Genomic DNA, 17,728 nt, shown 5'->3' on the forward strand with positions numbered 1-17,728 from the left:
CAGGTCCAATCGCCACCGTCTATGATGTCCGAAGCCACTTCTCCCTAGGATCGATGTGCAGGGCTGCCTCAAGTAGTGGCCATTTCACCGCATTCCACATTGTCCGAGCAACAGAGCGCTTGGATCGACTCCATGGTTTGAACATTCATGGTTGTGGTGCAGCGAACAGGTACGGTACATCACTTGTCCACTTCTTTAGGGCATGATCGCAACTCCTTCCTCCTCAACACAGCACCAGCACCAGCACCAACCTCTCTTTCTTTTTTGATGTGAGTTCTAGATGACCATTATCAACCATAGTGATAGCCCAAAACAATGAAAGAAAAAGAAAAAAATTCTATATGAAAGTACGGAGTACAGCTTGAAAAATCCCCTCCATGCAACCAATGCAGATGGAAGTCGTAACCGGCCGAGTCAGTGCTCTCGAGTTGCCCCGCATCCTCCCCTCAAGCAACTCTTTTTCTCTATCCTTTTGTTCGCCTTTAATTTGCTGGAACTGCCAGTGACACCTTCCAATAAACCAGCCAGGATCGATGGAACCTAATGTACCATGCAGGGTGTGTATGCTGCTGCGTCTCATGGTATCCAATCTAAAGCTTGTATGCAGGAGCGTGAAAGCAATAGTCAAGAAGAAAGAGAAGAAAAGAAAACGTAGACAAACAATCACCGCTTCATTGAGGCCCCCCCGGCTCCCCCATGCAGCTCTTGAAGGACACACAACAGCTTTGAAGATAAGCTAAGCTAAGTTGCAATTTGCAAACACGTAGCAGGTACCATATCCAATTTGAGCGACGATCATTGGATCAATTCCAAAAACCGTTGAAATGCTGTTGCTGCTGCAGGGTAAGAGCGTTATTTACTGGGGAGACAGCTCAGGTCGTCCGTGCACGTTGATCGAAGGATATCACTTGAAGGAAATTCGAAAGGGAACACGTTCCTTTCTTTTTTCCGCCGATGGGAGTTTATGACGACAAATCAGTAAGTTAGTAGACATGTACTCCGTACTTGAAGCGAAACAGTCTCTGGTCCGTTCAACGGAAGGGCCCGATGTGGGAAGCAAAGTAAGTAAGGTGGACCGAAATCCGATTTTTCCCTGGGAGTTTGGAGCCCTCTGAAAGTCTGCCCTCACTGTGATCGGTGATCTGTCGTATCTCCATCCATCCTATCAATTCCTCCTTATACTATTTTGGGGGGAACCCACGAGGGAACGACTGGACGATAGGCGAGACAGGTGCCGAAATGACGGGACTCACTTTTGTTAAACCCATTCAACGGAACATGACGCACAATGAGCCACCGGGAAAACTACTGACTGATGTGCGGGCATGAGATCATCTAAATTTAAACTATGGAAATTGGTCGCCCTGCAGTTTCTCTCTTCTTATTCAGAAGTAGTCAACTTAATTTCGGCCAAATGCCAATCAATAGAATTAATAGACTCTGGTTTGCAATTTCGAGGTCGATTTCGGACCTTCCCTGAGTGGTGCCCTTAACGGGCAAAATCTGATACAACAGTTACAGTGCAAAAAGAGTGAGGAAGGTTTCTACTCTAGTAAATCCTCCCTCTTCATCCGACCACAACACACTCTGATCGAGAAGAGAAAGAAGCGGGTATACAATCTATTAATAATGAATCAGTGTGCGACGGCGCGCGTGTGTTCGCGTCTGGAATTTCATGGTTCGTCTTCGCGTCCCTTGGGTTACCAGGTTGCTGTGGAACCCTGAGAAAGAGTCTCGGAGTCGTTCAGCTCGGGACTAGGAATAATCATCCATAATAATTCGAAGTAGATTGTCTAACTCAGGAAGATCACTGGTTTGGCAACTGTGGAAGCCAAGTCTTACTTTAGCGCAGCGGTAGGAATTCGAATAGTAGTAGGTTCATGATACAAAAGGACGAACTAGGTCTAATTGCGGTCAGGGTTGCAAAGACCGATCCCCAACCATAATCACCCACCCTCATAATAAGGTAGGTCTTGTGCAGTGGGCTGGAAAGGAGAACCAACAATGCCCCCCATTCTTGACTTCGAACTATACTCCACAAGCTTTCATGCATAACGGCAAGTATCGACTAACCCTCTCCAGAGCCAAAAAGGAAAAAGAAAGAAAAAGCCAGAAATCAAAGCCAATGTCAAGTCTAGTTCATATACATGAGACATGGAGAGGAAAGGGGCGTACATGACATATGGACCTGGGACCTGGCCACAGTCAAACAAAACCCCGAACGAGGGCTCGGATATTGTGGAGGCAACATAGAATTAGTTACTGTACCTACGAACCTACGAGTTAACTACTAGTTACTCGTAGTAGGCTGTAAGTTAGTTAGGTTTGTCGCAATCCAATTTAACGAACCGTACCTGGGCCTTCCAGACCGACAACCGGACCAGAACCATCCGTAACGTTTCAGTAATACTGAATATACTGTATTCACCGCACCTTTGTGCTTCGGCCGTCTGTATTCAATCGGTACCGCCCACCCAGCAAGCCAAACAGAGTCCGCTCCGGGGCGAAGACAATCACCGGTTTTACCGGTCTTTCCACAATAACAATTAAGGTAATGAATGTCTCTCCAGTGCCTGCCCCGGGGTGCGCCGCCCACAATTCTTCCCCCCCCAAAGCTGGCCAACTGACAGTACTGTCTGTCTGTCTTTGGTCTGTCTCTCTCTCTCTCTGTTGCCTCCCCTCCCCTCCGTCCACGCCCCCCCCCCTCCCCCCCCTCTGCCTCCGTTCCCTCCGTTCCGTCCACTTTCCCTCCTAAATCCGCCTTTCCTTATTTCTTCGCTGTCCCTCCGATTATGATGTGCTTTTGTCTTCACTCATCCTCTTCGACGTTCCCGTCCGTTGCGGGAGTGAACGGGGATACCTGATTTTTCTGATTCACTCTTGTAAGCTCTTTTTTTTTCTTCTTTGCCTTCGCAAGAAAAAAATCCCGCCTGTCCCTTCGATCCGCTTCGCTTTTTCCGCTTCTTCGCGTTAAGGAAAAGAAACTCGACCGAAAGGTTGTTCGCCAGCTCTCGTACACCAGGCTGGACCTCTTTTTTGTTACTTCCGCTGTTCGAAGTATCCTGCGTCACTTCCAGCACTGACAGGTCGTCCCAAGTCAGTGTCATTGGTCGTTGTCTCTCTCCCCCGTCGCATCGAACCTCTTCCTTCTTTGACACGAGTGTCGCGTGAAGCCCAAGAACGACCTACTACAGTCGCCCACCCCCTCTCTCCACTATATAGACTTCTTGTGTGGAGTGGTCTAGAAGTCCCTCATCTTTCTTTCCATCCTATAGTTACAGTTGGTCCATCATGACGGAACAACCTCGTTCAATGGAGTCCCGCGTCGGACGCAAAAACCAACGTGAGTAGTCAACCCTGGAGGCACGTCGGCCCTTTTGAAATTATTTCTTGATACTCTTTCTTCTGCATATGCATACATTTCTCCGCGCTTTTGTCACCTGTGCTTTCGCGCAACTTGGCTAATGTTGTCTGTGTTTCCAGGGTACGGTCCGAAAGGCGAACGGCTCGTGGCCGGTGTCGTGCCGTTGTCCGCGGACAAGACTTTGGTCTTGATGATCCAGTCCGCAGGGCGCGGCGGCTGGGTCCTTCCCAAGGGCGGCTGGGAGACAGACGAGAACAGCCCTCAACAAGCCGCCTGCAGAGAGGCCTGGGAAGAGGCCGGAGTAATATGTACGGTGCATAAGGACTTGGGGCAAATACCCGACATGCGCTCCTCGTCTTTATTGTCAAGCACAGCACCCAAGGCGTCCTACCAGTTCTTCGAGGTGACCGTGGACCGCGAAGAGGAGCAGTGGCCCGAGATGCACAAGCGAAAACGACAATGGGTTACCTACAAGCAGGCTGCCGATGCTCTGGCCAGCAGACCCGAGCTTCTGGAAGCGCTCAATCGCAGCTCCATGCGGCGGTAGCGATGGCTTTTTGTTTTCCGCAAAGAAGCTTAAAGCTTCCATGACGACCTGAAATGATCTAGCCAAGGAAAAGCTGTTTTCTTTTTTACTTGCATTGATTGGCTTGGAACTTCCTACCCCCGGTTGGCTGTAATGCTTTTGGGTTTTTATAATCTCCTCTTTTATTTCCTTTTTTTTCTCTCTCTCTGGACTCAATCGGATGACAGCTGGTGGCTTCTGCGCATGACTTGCGAACATCATTTTCTGAGATGCGCGAATATGGCCTATCTTGTCCATCCGATCCGTCCTTGCTATTGTTTTCACACCCTTATAGATTTCACGAGCAAGCGCGAGTATAGATTGTTAGAGGAGTTCGGCCGTGTTGCTGACGGATGGGGCAAAATGTTACTGTCATCGAGACATGGTCTGGGATGGGATCCATTGCTTGGAGTTGGCTTTCTCTTTTGGATACCAATATCATCTTGCTCGTGATTGAGACCTGTGCGCTCAGGGCACTTCACATCTATAAAGTCCGCCCAGCAGGGGCTCACATACAATAATAGCTGTTTGACTTTTCGTCTTGAGTGTGTATCTATAGAAGTCTTTGGAAATAACTAATGATGCAACGTGGTGTTGCATGGAGGGTCACTACCACCTCAGAATTGATTCAGATGACCACTGAAACAGCTCATAAACGGAGACTAAACATAAATTAGTGTAATTGAGTAAAGTATCTTATAGCTAGATAACCAGGGTGCCTTCACGTGCCATCCCATCATCCACACATCTCGGGGGCCTCTGCAGGGGAGGATTACCCGATCGGGTCAAGCGCATCTCAGCTTCCGCCTTTCAGTTCTCCCAAGTCTCTCTCGAATTGATTGCCTCATCGCGGCACCATCTCCAGATCAACTTCCTCCCCACTGAACCATAACTCTTCCGGCGCGTGTGGCCATCACTCTGGGCCTCATCGCCAACAGACATACAATCATCACCATGGAATACGAAATGGACATCGAGCCCACCGGGCCCCAAGTGACCGTCCGCGAGGTGAGCAACTTCCAGTCGCCATTCATCAATATCACTATCACCGCACATCACAAAGCAACACACCATCCCCCCAAAGAAGCTCACCTACCAACCCTCTTCACCACCCCCCCCCCCCCACCGATAACTGACCATCACACCACAGGCCGAGCCCTATCGCGTGGACTTCAAACTCAGCTCCGTCGACCTAGCCTTCGCCAACTCGATCCGCCGCACCATGCTCGCCGAGATTCCCACGATGGCGATTGACCTGGTGGAAGTCGAGAAGAACACGTCCGTCCTTCCGGACGAGTTCCTGGCCCATCGCCTGGGTCTGATCCCGCTCAACTCCAAGAACTGCGACCAGGACGTCGAGTACACGCGCGACTGCGAGTGCGATGACCGCTGCTCCCGCTGCAGCGTGACGCTGACCCTGCACGCGCGCTGCACGAGCGACGAGATCATGCGCGTCTACGCGCGGGACCTGGCCGTCAGCGGCGAGCGGGCCAACGAGTGGGTGGGCAACCCGGTGATCACGGACCCCGAGGGCAAGGGCCCCCTGATCTGTAAACTGCGGCGCGGCCAGGAGCTGAAGATGACGTGCATCGCGAAGAAGGGGATCGCCAAGGAGCATGCCAAGTGGGCGCCGACGGCCGCGGTGGGCTTCGAGTACGATCCGCATAATAACCTGCGGCATGTGGATTACTGGTATGAGGAGGATGCGGCGAAGGAGTGGTATGTTTTCCCTGTCCCTTCCTGCTGGGGTAATCGTCTCGAAGAAGGACGATGAATAAAAGAATCTCTGATGAAAAAGAGATGGTAAGAAGGAAGAAGATCTTGGCTAACCATTCTACTTTTGCCGTTGTCGGACAGGCCTATTTCTCAGAACTCGGCATGGGAACACGCCAACCCTCCGGATCAGCCCTTCGATTACGACGCTCAGCCGAGCAATTTTTACATCGATGTCGAGAGTATCGGTATGATTGACCCGGACATGATCATTCAGCAGAGTATCATTGTGCTGCAGCGCAAGTTGGCCTCGGTCATCTCGTCGCTGTCTGGCTCGGGTGACGGTGGTGCGGACCGTACCGGCATGATGGGTGGTGAGGACGACGATATGATGCGCAGCCCGGATGCCTACGAGCCGCCGGAGGGCATCGATGGCGGGTTCACAGCCTATGCCAGTGGCGGTGCCAGTGCGTGGGGAGCCAGTGCTGCCACGCCGTACGGCGTCACGCCCTATGGCGGTGGCTATGGGTTCTAGGTGGAATGGGGATGATGTGAGATGAAAGGGCGGTATTGCTCTGCTGTCAGTTTGGGTCACTTGCCCGGGAGCAGCGACGTCTACCCAGCAGGGTTGTCTTCGGTCACAGGGACTGACTTTGACTCTCCTTCACTCCAGCCAATTCATCGTCATCACTACCTTTCCTCCTAGACCAACAAGCTGGACTCAACTACATCTGGTCTCAACCCAGCTCAAAGAACACCAACTACCAACATCATATCCTCACCAACCTTTTCTGATACTATTCCAGCATGCGGACGGAGTTCATCACAGGTATTTCTGCTCACCTCGGGGAATTTCTATTTTCATTTTATTGCTTATTATCTCTTTCCCATTTCATGCTATCAAAAGAAGTTTCTTCCATGGTCAGGGCGTGCAACGGGGGTGTTTTGTTGCTTTGCTTTCTTTTCGTGTCTTGTCTCTCTGACTCTATTAAACACATATTTATTAAGAACACCACATCACATACAGATTCAAATGAACAGATATCCAACCAACCACTGGGTCCGCTATCAGGCGTAGCTTTCTTGAGTGTTCAAATTGTGCGGCTAAAAATGTGTAAGAGCATAATAGATGGCTATAGACAGAAAGCAAATACTCGAGATAGATAAGATGATATTAACACCATTCTGGGGGAGATATTAGACGAACTATGAAAATAAATAAACAAGCCCCAGATAATACCAAAAAGTGTTCGCAACCCCAATGCAAGTAGTATGTTATGTACAATGCGTATGTGTTACGCCATCATGCCCAATCCCGTGAAAAGCAGTTACCAAGTTTGTGTCAACGCCAAATTCCCATCCCCAACACCGTTCATGATGAGCGAATATATCCAAGCAACCTGTACCTCTCTCCCTCTCTCTCATCACAACCAAAAAAAATGGATCCCAAAAGAAATAATCGCAGCGACGGATGCAAGCGCCAAAAGAAGAAAATTCACATCAACTCGACCGGCGGCCGCGCCGTCTTCGGCGGCATGCGCTTGACGGACATGCCCACCGTCTCATCCTCGACGGGACTATAGCTCATCATCTCGACATCCTCATCCCCATCCAAATCATCCACCATTAATTCGATCTCACTCGTATCCTCGACCATGACAGCGGGCAAGCCGGGACTGCCCCCGTGGTCTTCGGGGTGGTAGATCAGGGTACTACTGCGGCTGCGGCGGGTGGTGGTCGCGGTGATGGTCGCGGGCCAGCTCCCGGTGCGCGGCAGCTTGTCCGAAATAGCGGACACCGGGGTTTCCGGCGCTGCTGTGGAGGTGGTGGTTTCCCCGAAGGTCATCTCCGTGTTGAGTTTGGCCAGCGCCTGGGCGAGATCGCTGGCGTGGACTTCCTTATTGGGGGGATCCTCGTGGCGCATGACCCAGCCGTGGGGCGGGGAGGGCGGCGGGCTGATGAAGAAGAGCTTGTCGACCTGCGGGGCGGCGAGGAGTTTGGGGCGGGCGTCGTGGCCCGTTTGGAGCGGCGTGGGTTCGCCGAAATAGACCTTCGGGTTGAGGAGCGTCCGGACGGAGTGGGTGGCTATGTGGGCTTTCAGGGGGTTCTCGGTGGGTGAGGCTGATGACAGCAGTTTGCGGATGTAGAGGGCGTCGCTGTCGGTGTGGAAGGAGCAGAGGAGGCGGCGGAGGGAGGGGAGCGGGGAGAAGGAGTTGAGCGGGGCGAGGTTGTTCAGGGTGTTGCGGAGGGCGGTTAGGGATGGGGGGTCGAAGAGGTGGAGGTCGTTCAGGTCGGTGATGATCAGGGTGTTGGTTGGGGTTGTTGGTTGGCTTAGGGCGGGGAGGTTGCTGAGGTCCAGGGAGAGCGTTGGTCGGGTGGTTGGTTTTGTTGTTGTTGTGGTTGATGGTGATGGGGAGGAGGTTAGGGATTGGGGTGGGGTGGTGTAGTTCATTTTGAATGTGAATTTGTGGTTTCTGTGGTTGTGATGGTGGTTGTGATGGTGGTTGAAGGAGTGGAGGAGAGGTGGTTGATATAGAGACCTCGGAGACGGGTTGGTTGCCACTCGGAGAAAAAGAGCAGCAAGCGCTTAATGGTAATGGAAACGAGCAAAGAAAAGAGTACGGTAATTCTTAAGCAACCTTGTTCCCTCGTTCAACTCTGATTGGAGACAGCTTCAGAGAATTTTCCAGTGGTTGTGCCAGTCAGGATGAAGAGCCTGCATGCGTGCTGAACGCTTCTTTTATAGCGAGTAATTGTTTCAATTGTTGGGGTAGTTCCTCGTCCGCCTCCGTCGCTTTGCCGGGCGAGGCGCAGCAACACGCAAAGAACGGAGAGTGGAGATGCCCGCAACTTGCACTGCCTGCTTGGATTGCGACTCTCCTATTCTAAACTCTAGTCTACACGAAATGTGCACAACTACAGTAACCTAAGTCACTGTACTTGTCTCTTCTCGGACGGCCCTTCTGGATCTGGATCTGTTCCTGGCGATCGGTTCTGCATGCATTTTCAATCCTCGCCACGGTCTCGCCGAACCCGTGTGGCTGAAGAGGAGACTTGCACCGCTTCTGGTTGCCACCTTCGAATCCTCCCATCAGAGCATCAGTTGCTGTGATGACGATGTTGCATATGTGTTCTCCTTGCTGCAGATCATCCGAGCGGTCGTAGATTGAGCCGCAGCTGTTGGATTGGCTATCGGATGGATCATCCTGGAGGTGAATCCTGGACTGAATCCTGCAACCAAACCCGGAGATCGGGCAGAGAACATATCACTGGATAACGATACGATAATGTACGATAAGTCGGACCAGTCTGAGCTCTACTATCAAATCTATACCTGTTTCTACTTTACAGATATCACAATGCGATCTGAATGGGGACAGAGAGCGTTCCACGGATGGTCGCCTTCTCCACATACTCCAGAACCAGCAAGCAGCCTGCCATCCGCCGCGGCTGATGCTCCGCCCCCGGGGACCACTCCACAAGCAGTCGATATATCTCTGCAGTGTCCAAGTCCTCCAGGCAGGCAAGATTTCGAGCTTGGCTCCGTGGTGACAAAGAGTGTCTCCCGCTCTTGGGATTGTTCATGCATGCATGCATGCTGCCGCATTCCAAGCCTCACCAGTCAAGTCACGCCTAATGTCACCATTAACAGAGCCTCTACATTTTAGGCCGTACTGAACTACAGTCTAACCAACCTTATCTACACTTTGTGACACTGGAGATTATGACTAACATGGGGGCTGATGACAGTGCCTCGCCTCGCAAACTATGCGTCTACCCGCGTCGCCTGCACAAGGCTTATACCTTCGGGTGCACTTACTTCTATAACTGACATCAGTCGCTCGAGTGACCTCAATCAATTGTCCTAGCACATACGTACAATTCGGTTCTGCCTACAGTAGCCGTGTTGGACTGATATCCAGTACAAACACCCTCATGGCTTAGCCGGAAGCTCTGACCATCTTGTATTGCATCTGGCGCTCAGCCACTCCGCTCTTCCGAATGACGCACTCTCTCAACAGCCAACCCAAACACCATTCTAGTCAGTTCCACATCGCTCAACTGATCATACACACAACACACGCCAAATTGCCATCGATTCTGATCGGTCTGGTCAAGCGACTCGGTTCTCAGTGACAAAACATGCTACCGAAGTCCCTGTATGCCGAATCATAGGCTGGTAATGAACTTGAATCGATTTTCGGCGGCCCTCTGAGAGGGTTCACAGTCTGGGGCATAGATCTCGAAAACATGAGGCAGCCCCGGGTACACATGCAATTCCAAATCGATATTGGCAGCTGCGATCTTCGCCGCGAAGGCGATAGCTTCGTCACGAAAGATGTCCAGCGCGCCTACGTCGATGTACGTTGGCGGCAAGCCTTCCAAGTTGGGGGCTCGGGCAGGCGCAGCGTATGGCGAGACATTGTCCGTCCCGATATCTTGTCCCAACAGGGCAGTCCAGCCAGTGAGATTGTCCTCGTAAGTCCACGTGGTGAAAGGCTCCAGCGCAGGATTCGGGACAGTATTCTTGTCATCTAACATAGGGTAAAAGAGAGCCTGCTTCGCTAGAGGCGGGGATAAGCCCCGATCCCGAGCCAGCATGGCAATGCCCGCAACAAGGCCTCCCCCGGCGTTCTCCCCCATAAGACCAATGCGGCTGTTGTCCACCCTGAATTGGGCTCCCTGCCGATGGAGCCACGCTAACCCAGCATAGCAGTCCTCAAGTGGTGTTGGATGCGGACACTCGGGTGCCAGCCGATAATCTACCGAGAAGATCGGAATGTTGCTCTTCTCGACATGCAGGGCGAGCGCCTTGTTAAACAGATCAACCGTGCCCTGAATCATACCGCCTCCATGCACGTGGAAGATTGCTGGGCCACGTCCTGAAGACGTAGGAGACGAGTTGTTCTTCTTATAGTAGCGTTTGACGGAAATAATCCATCCGTCATGGGACCGGACTTGATGAACCGTCCGTTCTACACCCCGAGCATAGGGCAACGTCGCGAACACGGAATCATATAGGGCGGTGATACCTATCCGGCGAGCGTGGATATCATGCAATTCGTGCTTTGGGCTGGCGGCCAATATCTGCAGGAGAGGGTCGGCAGCCTCGGCAAATGCGGGGTTCAGTTCTAAGGGCATTGTGGAGGAACGCTTGATATGGGAACGACAATTGCAGCTACAGAGAAATGAAAGACAAACCTTTTGACAGCTACTTGGGTGGGTTCGACCCGGAAATATATACCGGGGGACTGTACCAGCGGGTCAGGGATAACTTGCTGCTGGCGGGGAGGAGGGGCGAACAACAAGCAGCACCCAGCTCTTTTGATGAATTGAAGTTTCACGCCGCCCATTTGTCTTTGCATCTACACCATTCGAACTAAATTAAACTCAGGCAATCCTCGGCTAACTGATAGCTTGCTTGCCGCTAAATCAAGGTAGTGATTGTCATATGCATCATCGTGGCCACGGGCAATACTCGGCAGGCAATAAATCGAAGCAGTATGCCTCGACAGATTCAAATATGCTTCAAGCCAAAACCTTACGTCACTGGAGGTCTCTTTTTCCGGGTCACGACGATTGGACGCATTGTAAAAGTATGACAATGTAATTATGTACTGAGCCGGCAAAGGTAATGGCCTCCAGCTAGGTAGGAGATTCACTACCTAGTAGGTAGTAGAAGTAGCGTAGTGAGGAATACCTCCGCGCCCTCTGCGCCCTCCTATAGATCGATCACTAACTAACCGATGGGAGCCGATTGTCGGCCCGCATGTTGATCCGGATATCGCTGCTCAGGACAGTCAGGTGACGCCGGCACGGGCGAAACTTCTGCTTTTTCGATCACTATCGCCGATCTCGTTCATACTTAACCACCTCAATCTTGCTTGAGCTTCAGCTTCCATTCTTTCCATCCACCGAAGCATTTATTTGTCATATCCCTTTGCTCAACATGTTCCAAAGAACCTTCCTCAGACAGGCCCAGCGGTCCCTGCTTTCCGTCCGCTCGACACCAGCTACCTCAGCTGTCCGCCGCACCGCGCAACAGCCCCAGCTTCCTCAGTTCGCTCGTCCCTTGATCCCCCAGTCTGCCGCCCGCCTCTATTCGACAGAGAACAAGGCCGAGAACGGCGAGCAGAACGGTGCCGCTGAGTCGCAGGAGGGCGAGGATGCTTGCCGCAAAGAGCTTGAGGAGAAGAAGAAGGAGATTGTTGGTCTGAAGGTAATTGCCATCCATGCTTGCCGGGGCGGATATCATGAGTTACAATGGATATCTCGATACACGGGAGAGTCTTGAAATGCCGAGATCACCTGGTCTAATACCTCACAGGACCAATACCTTCGTTCCAAGGCCGACTTCATCAACCTCCAGGAGCGCACCAAGCGGGACATGGACAACTCTCGCAACTTCGCCATCCAGCGCTTCGCTCAGGACCTTCTCGAAAGTATCGATAACTTCGACCGTGCTATGCTGGCTGTTCCCAAGGAGAAGCTTGAGGCCGCCCCCACCGAGGCCAACAAGGATCTGTTGGACCTTGTTTCAGGCTTGAAGATGACTCAGAACGTCTTGATGGGCACCTTGAAGAAGCACGGTCTCGAGCAGTTCGACCCCAGCGCTCCCGCTGAGGATGGTGCGGCCCAGAAGTTCGACCCCAACGTCCACGAGGCCGTCTTCATGACCAAGGTCGAGGGCAGAGAGGACGGCGAGATCATGTTTGTTCAGAGCAAGGGTTTCCGTCTGAACGGCCGTGTCCTTAGAGTATGTGATCTCCAGCAAGGACTTATCTCAAACAGGGATGCTGATGTATTTTCTTCTACAGGCTGCTAAGGTCGGTGTTGTCAAGAACAACTAAACCTCCCCATGATCCTCCGAAGACCATCGCGATTCTCAATCACTCCTCCCTCATTCAACCTGTATAAATATACCACATCTCTTTCCGCCGCGATGGGATGTTTCACCCTAAGTCGAGTGCGATGAATTCTCCAACCGAGCATGCCGCTGGAAAAATATGATCCGGCGATTGTCGATTTTTTTTGTCTACGAACGCATGTGTATGATACACCGTTTGCTTTGCGACTGGTGTCGCATGATATTTCTCCCGGTGCACTTGTCAATGATCTGATTTTTTTTGGATTGGCGTTCTTTCTCGACTCTCTCCTCCCTATTATGTATATTACACGCAATGGTCGGTGTCTTTGTTTCTTCTTTTCTCTGGAAAAGTGATATTATCACGCTGGGACTCCCATTGAAACGGGTGTGGATTATGCCTGCAGGGCATCTGATCATGTTATGACTTTTTGCATCGCCCTCTTGCCGTCAAGGCAATGCAGGGTACTTATGAAGTCTAATAGACAGTCCTTTGGCTGAATAGACCAAAGACGTTATGACAGGCATGTTGATTCTTCGGAAATGCGTAGCTGATAATATCATTGTAGAAGACATGACACGGCCGCGTTGTATTGCAGACACGACCGCTTCGTATTTCATGCTCAGACTGCTTTATGGTTTGCAATAAATCCAATTGAGCCATGATAATGATCACTCAATTGAGTTTCACTGAACCCCGATCATCAACCTGCACAACGTAGAACAACCGGATGAATTTGGGGAATCCGCTCGGGCCGTGGTTCTCCCGCCCCGGCATGTTTTGTACACTACGATCTAAAACGCAGCGAGAGAAACACTAAACAGGCGACAACGACGCACTGGCTCAGTTTCCGGTGCAGCCCCGTTGCATCTACTCTAGAGATGCGTTTACTCGCCACTGGCCGGGCTCTGCGCGCCAGCAGCAGCAGCAGGTGGGCCATCAATTATTCTTCGGGGAGGAACCTACGGATCCCGCTCTCGCACCTCCCGGCGCCGTCAACCAACCCGCGCCGCGAATGGAGCTTCACGGCCGTTCGCCGGACGAACGAGAAACCTACCGATGTCACTAAGAGCTCCATCGCCGGTGGCTCTGCAGCGCAGCCCTTGGCAGCCGAGGCGCAATCCTACGAGCGCGACGAATGGACCAACGTCACCGATACCATCCTCTCGCACGTCGGCCGCCGGCTATACCTGGACGAGAACCACCCGCTGGCCATCACGCGGCAGCTGATCGAGAGCCAGTTCCCGCGGCCGACGTACGGCAACTACACCGAGGAGAACCCCGTCGTGACGACGGCCGAGAACTTCGATGTGCTGGGGTTCCCCGCGGACCACCCGGGCCGCAGCCGCACCGACACCTACTACCTCAGCGAGAAGCTGGTGCTCCGCACGCACACGAGCGCCCATCAGCAGGCGTACTTCCAGCAGATCAGCCGCAACGAGCACACTCGCCCGGAGGAAGTGGGCTACACCGTGGTCGCGGACGTGTACCGGAGGGATGCCATCGACCGCAGCCACTACCCGGTCTTCCACCAGATGGAGGGGGCGATGCTGTGGAAGCGGCCCGAGCAGGAGCCGCTGCGGCATGCCAGCGCGACGGCGGCGCGGATCTGCGCGGACGTCGAGCGCATCCCGGCCCACGACGTCGTCGTCGAGGACCCCAACCCCACCGTGCACCCGCAGCGCAACCCGCTGCAGGCCGAGTTTCACAGTGTCGAGGAGGTCGAGCAGGTCGCCGCGCACCTCAAGCGGTCGCTGGAGCGCATGGTCATCAAGATCTTCACGGAGGCGAGCAAGGCCGCGGCGGGCGCGGAGGAGGAAACCGAGCCCCTGAAGGTCCGCTGGGTCGAGGCCTACTTCCCCTTCACGAGCCCCTCCTGGGAGCTGGAGGTGTTCTGGCAGGGGGACTGGCTGGAGGTGCTGGGCTGCGGTGTCATCAAGCAGGAGCTGCTGAACAATTCAGACGTGCCGGACCGCATGGGATGGGCGTTCGGGATCGGCCTGGAGCGTATCGCTATGCTTCTGTTCAATATCCCCGACATCCGCCTCTTCTGGTCGCGGGACAAGCGCTTCTTGTCGCAGTTCAAGGCCGGTCAGATCACCCGCTTCAAGCCCTTCTCCAAGTACCCCGCCTGCTACAAGGATGTGGCCTTCTGGTTACCCCCGGGGGCGGCCAGTGGCGGTAGTGCGGCGGGCGGCGCCGTGCCCGTGCACGAGAATGATATCATGGAGCTGGTTCGTGGGGTTGCGGGCGATCTGGTGGAGGATGTGCGTCTGGTGGACGAGTTCACGCACCCCAAAACCAAGCGCAAGAGCATGTGCTACCGCATCAACTACCGGAGTCTGGAGCGCACGCTCACCAACGCAGAGACCAATGATCTACACGATAAATTGCGCCAAGAGCTCGTTGCTCAGCTGGGGGTTGAGCTGCGGTAGTCGTTCGACTTACTAGGGGGGGGGGGGTGTTGGTAATGTGTATAGATTGGATGCCTGATGAGTGTATAATTCGGCTACAGACTCCGAATTCACTGGGGAAACGGCAAGGCAACGGCTGCGTGTCTGTATGATAGTGTGTGTATGTAAGATCTTGGCTTGTAAAACAACAAAAGATATGACCTCTTTCCTCATGAATAGAATTCAAGTTCCCGGCTAAAGATCCCATGATAGCATCCAACTACCTCTGTTTGGTGTTTTTGCTGCTGCTTAGTGGTTGGATCTGACTGCCTGCAGGGGAGGTATGCATTGTGACGTAGCAGATCGATTGCAGCACAGTACAGTACAGCACAGCCGGGTAGAGACATGGAAGGGAATGACTGCATTCGTGAGGGAATTGGTTGCATGGTTTGCCTTTGTGTTTCCTTGCAAGATTAACCGTCTGGGCAGTGTGTTCATCCTTCGTCTTTCCCGGCGATATCCTATCATTCCCTCCCATCCCCTCCTCTTCTGCTCCAGAGTACTCTGTGCTCTGTATTGTTGTATTGGGCGAGAGAACACCGAGGGCCGGCCTTACCGCCTAGTGGCCCGCTGGTCCGACGTCTAAACCGAGAATATGATTGGTGCGCCACGGCCGAGATCGGTTAGTGTAGCCGAACAACCCTGGAATTCGGAGAGTTGATCTGAAGCCCGAATCTCTTCTCGTATTGTCTCTGTACCGGATTACTCCTGGTATTATTATTAAGAAGAGGAAGAAGCAGCAGCAGCAGAAAGAGTTGTTGGGTTCCCTCTCTCCAGTTTCTCCAATTTCTCCTTCTTCCTTCCTTTGACTACTCTCCCAAAATCTCCCCTCTCTTTTTCTTTTCTTGGCTTTTCTTTTCTTTCATATCGCCCTCGCGGAATGTCCACGATGGTCAGCAGTGCGAAGCTGGAGGCTTCCTCCCAACAGCCTCCTCAAGCGGCTGCCGCTCCGGTGCCTGCAAAGAAGATCCATTATCCTTTTTGGTTTGGTGGTTCGGCCTCTTGCTTTGCGGCGGCCGTCACACACCCTTTGGACCTTGGTAAGTTTTCTTTTGGCGCTCTGGTGGCGGAGTTGAATTCTATGAATGATGACGCTGAGTGACTGACTTTTTTTGGTGGTGACTTATAGTCAAGGTAAAATTTGCGCTCCATTATTTGTTTCACTTTTGCCTGGCTTATGTGTTTCGTCGGCGGTTTCGGGCTGTGTTATCGCCAACACTCAATTGAGGTATTCCCGGTGTACTAACAAAAATTCTGGAAACTTTGTTAGGTTCGATTGCAGACTCGCGGGCCTGGGGCGCCCACCTCCATGGTGGGAACGTTTGGACATGTGATCAAGACCGATGGCGTTCGGGGCTTGTATAGAGGGGTACGTTTTTTCTTTTCTCTAGCTACGGCTTTTGGTAGTTTGGAAGAAGGGTTGTCGGGGACAAATTGGCTGATTTCTGGGGGGCGTTATAGTTATCGGCCGCGCTTCTGCGCCAGGTGACTTACTCGACGACGCGGTTCGGCATCTACGAGGAACTCAAGAACTATTTCACGACGCCCGGGTCGACGCCCAGTTTCTTCACGCTGATCGGGATCGCGTGCGCCTCGGGCTTCATCGGCGGCTGGACCGGCAACCCGGCGGACGTGCTGAACGTGCGCATGCAGTCGGACGCGGCGCTGCCCCCGGCGCAACGCCGCAACTACCGCCACGCCTTCCACGGGCTTGTGGAGATGACGCGCACCGAGGGCGCCGCCAGCCTGTTCCGCGGGGTGTGGCCGAACTCGACGCGCGCGGTGCTGATGACCGCCTCGCAGCTGGCCTCGTACGACACCTTCAAGAAGCTGTGCATCGAGCGCATCGGCATGTCGGACAACCTGGGCACGCACTTCGCCGCCTCGTTCATGGCCGGCTTCGTCGCCACCACCGTCTGCAGCCCCGTCGACGTGATCAAGACCCGCGTCATGACCGCCAGCCACGGCCACAGCCAGAGCATCCCCGCCCTGCTGCGCGAGATCACCCGCAAGGAGGGCTACGCCTGGGCCTTCCGCGGCTGGGTGCCCAGCTTCATCCGTCTGGGTCCGCACACGATCGCCACCTTCATCTTCCTGGAGGAGCATAAGAAGCTCTACCGGTGGGTGAAGGGGATCGAATCGGAGGAGAAGCGGTGATTTCCGCTTGCCCTACTTTCTGTTGGTCGTCGTCTTCTCTTTCCCTGTTATGTCTGGGAACTGTCTATACACCGCATTGATATCCACGATACATTTTTTGCTAGGATTTCTTTCTAGCATAGTATCCTTCTTCATCTTGTTTTATGTTGGGGTTTTGGCGAAGCATTGTGAAATTTTGGGTGGATAAAAGTTTTTTTTTCCCTCTGGTTATTCATTTCTCTTGCGGGCTTATCGCTTGTACATAATATCATTTTCTCTCTCTCTTTTTTTGTGCTGGACTTGTGCTTGCAGATGGCCGAGTGGAGACAACACCGTCCTCGGTGGGGTGGCTGTGAGTAACTCTCCCTTCACACCTATCGCTTCCTCACTTTCACCCCCCGATCACATGGATGAGACCAGAAACATGCGGGAGGGAGGGGGTTTTCTGTATACTGCTTGGTTGGATTGTGTGAGTGGGTGAGTGAGAGTGTGGCATTCGTCATTTGAGATAGATAGACTAGACATGAAATCTGCAATAGACACATAGAGACTTCAGATTGCAAGTTGTGGATTGCATTTATCTTCGGTGCTGTAGAACACAAATGTATGCATTTATGGGGATAGCTTTGTA

The 17,728-nt window shown here is 52.9% G+C and overlaps 7 protein-coding genes across 7 annotated transcripts; 5 read left to right on the plus strand and 2 right to left on the minus strand.

The window, feature by feature from the left end:
* Positions 1-3,291: 3,291 nt before the first annotated feature.
* On the plus strand, positions 3,292-3,911 carry ASPACDRAFT_59619 (NUDIX hydrolase; the record flags this gene model as incomplete). Its single annotated transcript, XM_020203465.1, has 2 exons — positions 3,292-3,343; positions 3,484-3,911. 2 exons carry the CDS (start codon positions 3,292-3,294, stop codon positions 3,909-3,911), a joined length of 480 nt encoding a protein of 159 aa, XP_020057126.1.
* Positions 3,912-4,883: 972 nt separating this feature from the next.
* Positions 4,884-6,177, plus strand: ASPACDRAFT_42277 (DNA-directed RNA polymerase II core subunit RPB3; the record flags this gene model as incomplete). The annotated part of the gene is made up of 3 exons (XM_020201070.1): positions 4,884-4,937; positions 5,080-5,648; positions 5,787-6,177. 3 exons carry the CDS (start codon positions 4,884-4,886, stop codon positions 6,175-6,177), a joined length of 1,014 nt encoding a protein of 337 aa, XP_020057127.1.
* Positions 6,178-7,137: 960 nt separating this feature from the next.
* On the minus strand, positions 7,138-8,094 carry cbpA (putative calcineurin binding protein; the record flags this gene model as incomplete). The annotated part of the gene is made up of 1 exon (XM_020201071.1): positions 7,138-8,094. One exon carries the CDS (start codon positions 8,092-8,094, stop codon positions 7,138-7,140), a length of 957 nt encoding a protein of 318 aa, XP_020057128.1.
* Positions 8,095-9,551: 1,457 nt separating this feature from the next.
* Positions 9,552-10,934, minus strand: ASPACDRAFT_77693 (alpha/beta hydrolase). The gene has a single exon (XM_020205016.1). The coding sequence runs from the start codon at positions 10,782-10,784 to the stop codon at positions 9,813-9,815; it is 972 nt and encodes a 323-aa protein (XP_020057129.1). The 5' UTR covers positions 10,785-10,934; the 3' UTR covers positions 9,552-9,812.
* A 658-nt stretch (positions 10,935-11,592) lies between these two features.
* On the plus strand, positions 11,593-12,493 carry grpE (mitochondrial nucleotide exchange factor MGE1; the record flags this gene model as incomplete). Its single annotated transcript, XM_020203466.1, has 3 exons — positions 11,593-11,862; positions 11,971-12,399; positions 12,461-12,493. 3 exons carry the CDS (start codon positions 11,593-11,595, stop codon positions 12,491-12,493), a joined length of 732 nt encoding a protein of 243 aa, XP_020057130.1.
* Positions 12,494-13,246: 753 nt separating this feature from the next.
* On the plus strand, positions 13,247-15,157 carry ASPACDRAFT_117291 (phenylalanine--tRNA ligase). The gene has a single exon (XM_020196043.1). The coding sequence runs from the start codon at positions 13,390-13,392 to the stop codon at positions 14,941-14,943; it is 1,554 nt and encodes a 517-aa protein (XP_020057131.1). The 5' UTR covers positions 13,247-13,389; the 3' UTR covers positions 14,944-15,157.
* A 693-nt stretch (positions 15,158-15,850) lies between these two features.
* ASPACDRAFT_117292 (putative mitochondrial dicarboxylate carrier) lies at positions 15,851-17,118 on the plus strand (the record flags this gene model as incomplete). The annotated part of the gene is made up of 4 exons (XM_020196044.1): positions 15,851-16,001; positions 16,091-16,095; positions 16,232-16,330; positions 16,423-17,118. The coding sequence occupies 4 exons, from the start codon at positions 15,851-15,853 to the stop codon at positions 17,116-17,118; spliced, it is 951 nt and encodes a 316-aa protein (XP_020057132.1).
* Between the last annotated feature and the right edge of the window lie 610 nt (positions 17,119-17,728).

Source organism: Aspergillus aculeatus (assembly GCF_001890905.1).
Source record: "Aspergillus aculeatus ATCC 16872 unplaced genomic scaffold ASPACscaffold_6, whole genome shotgun sequence".
NCBI classification, from domain to species: Eukaryota; Fungi; Ascomycota; class Eurotiomycetes; order Eurotiales; family Aspergillaceae; genus Aspergillus; species Aspergillus aculeatus.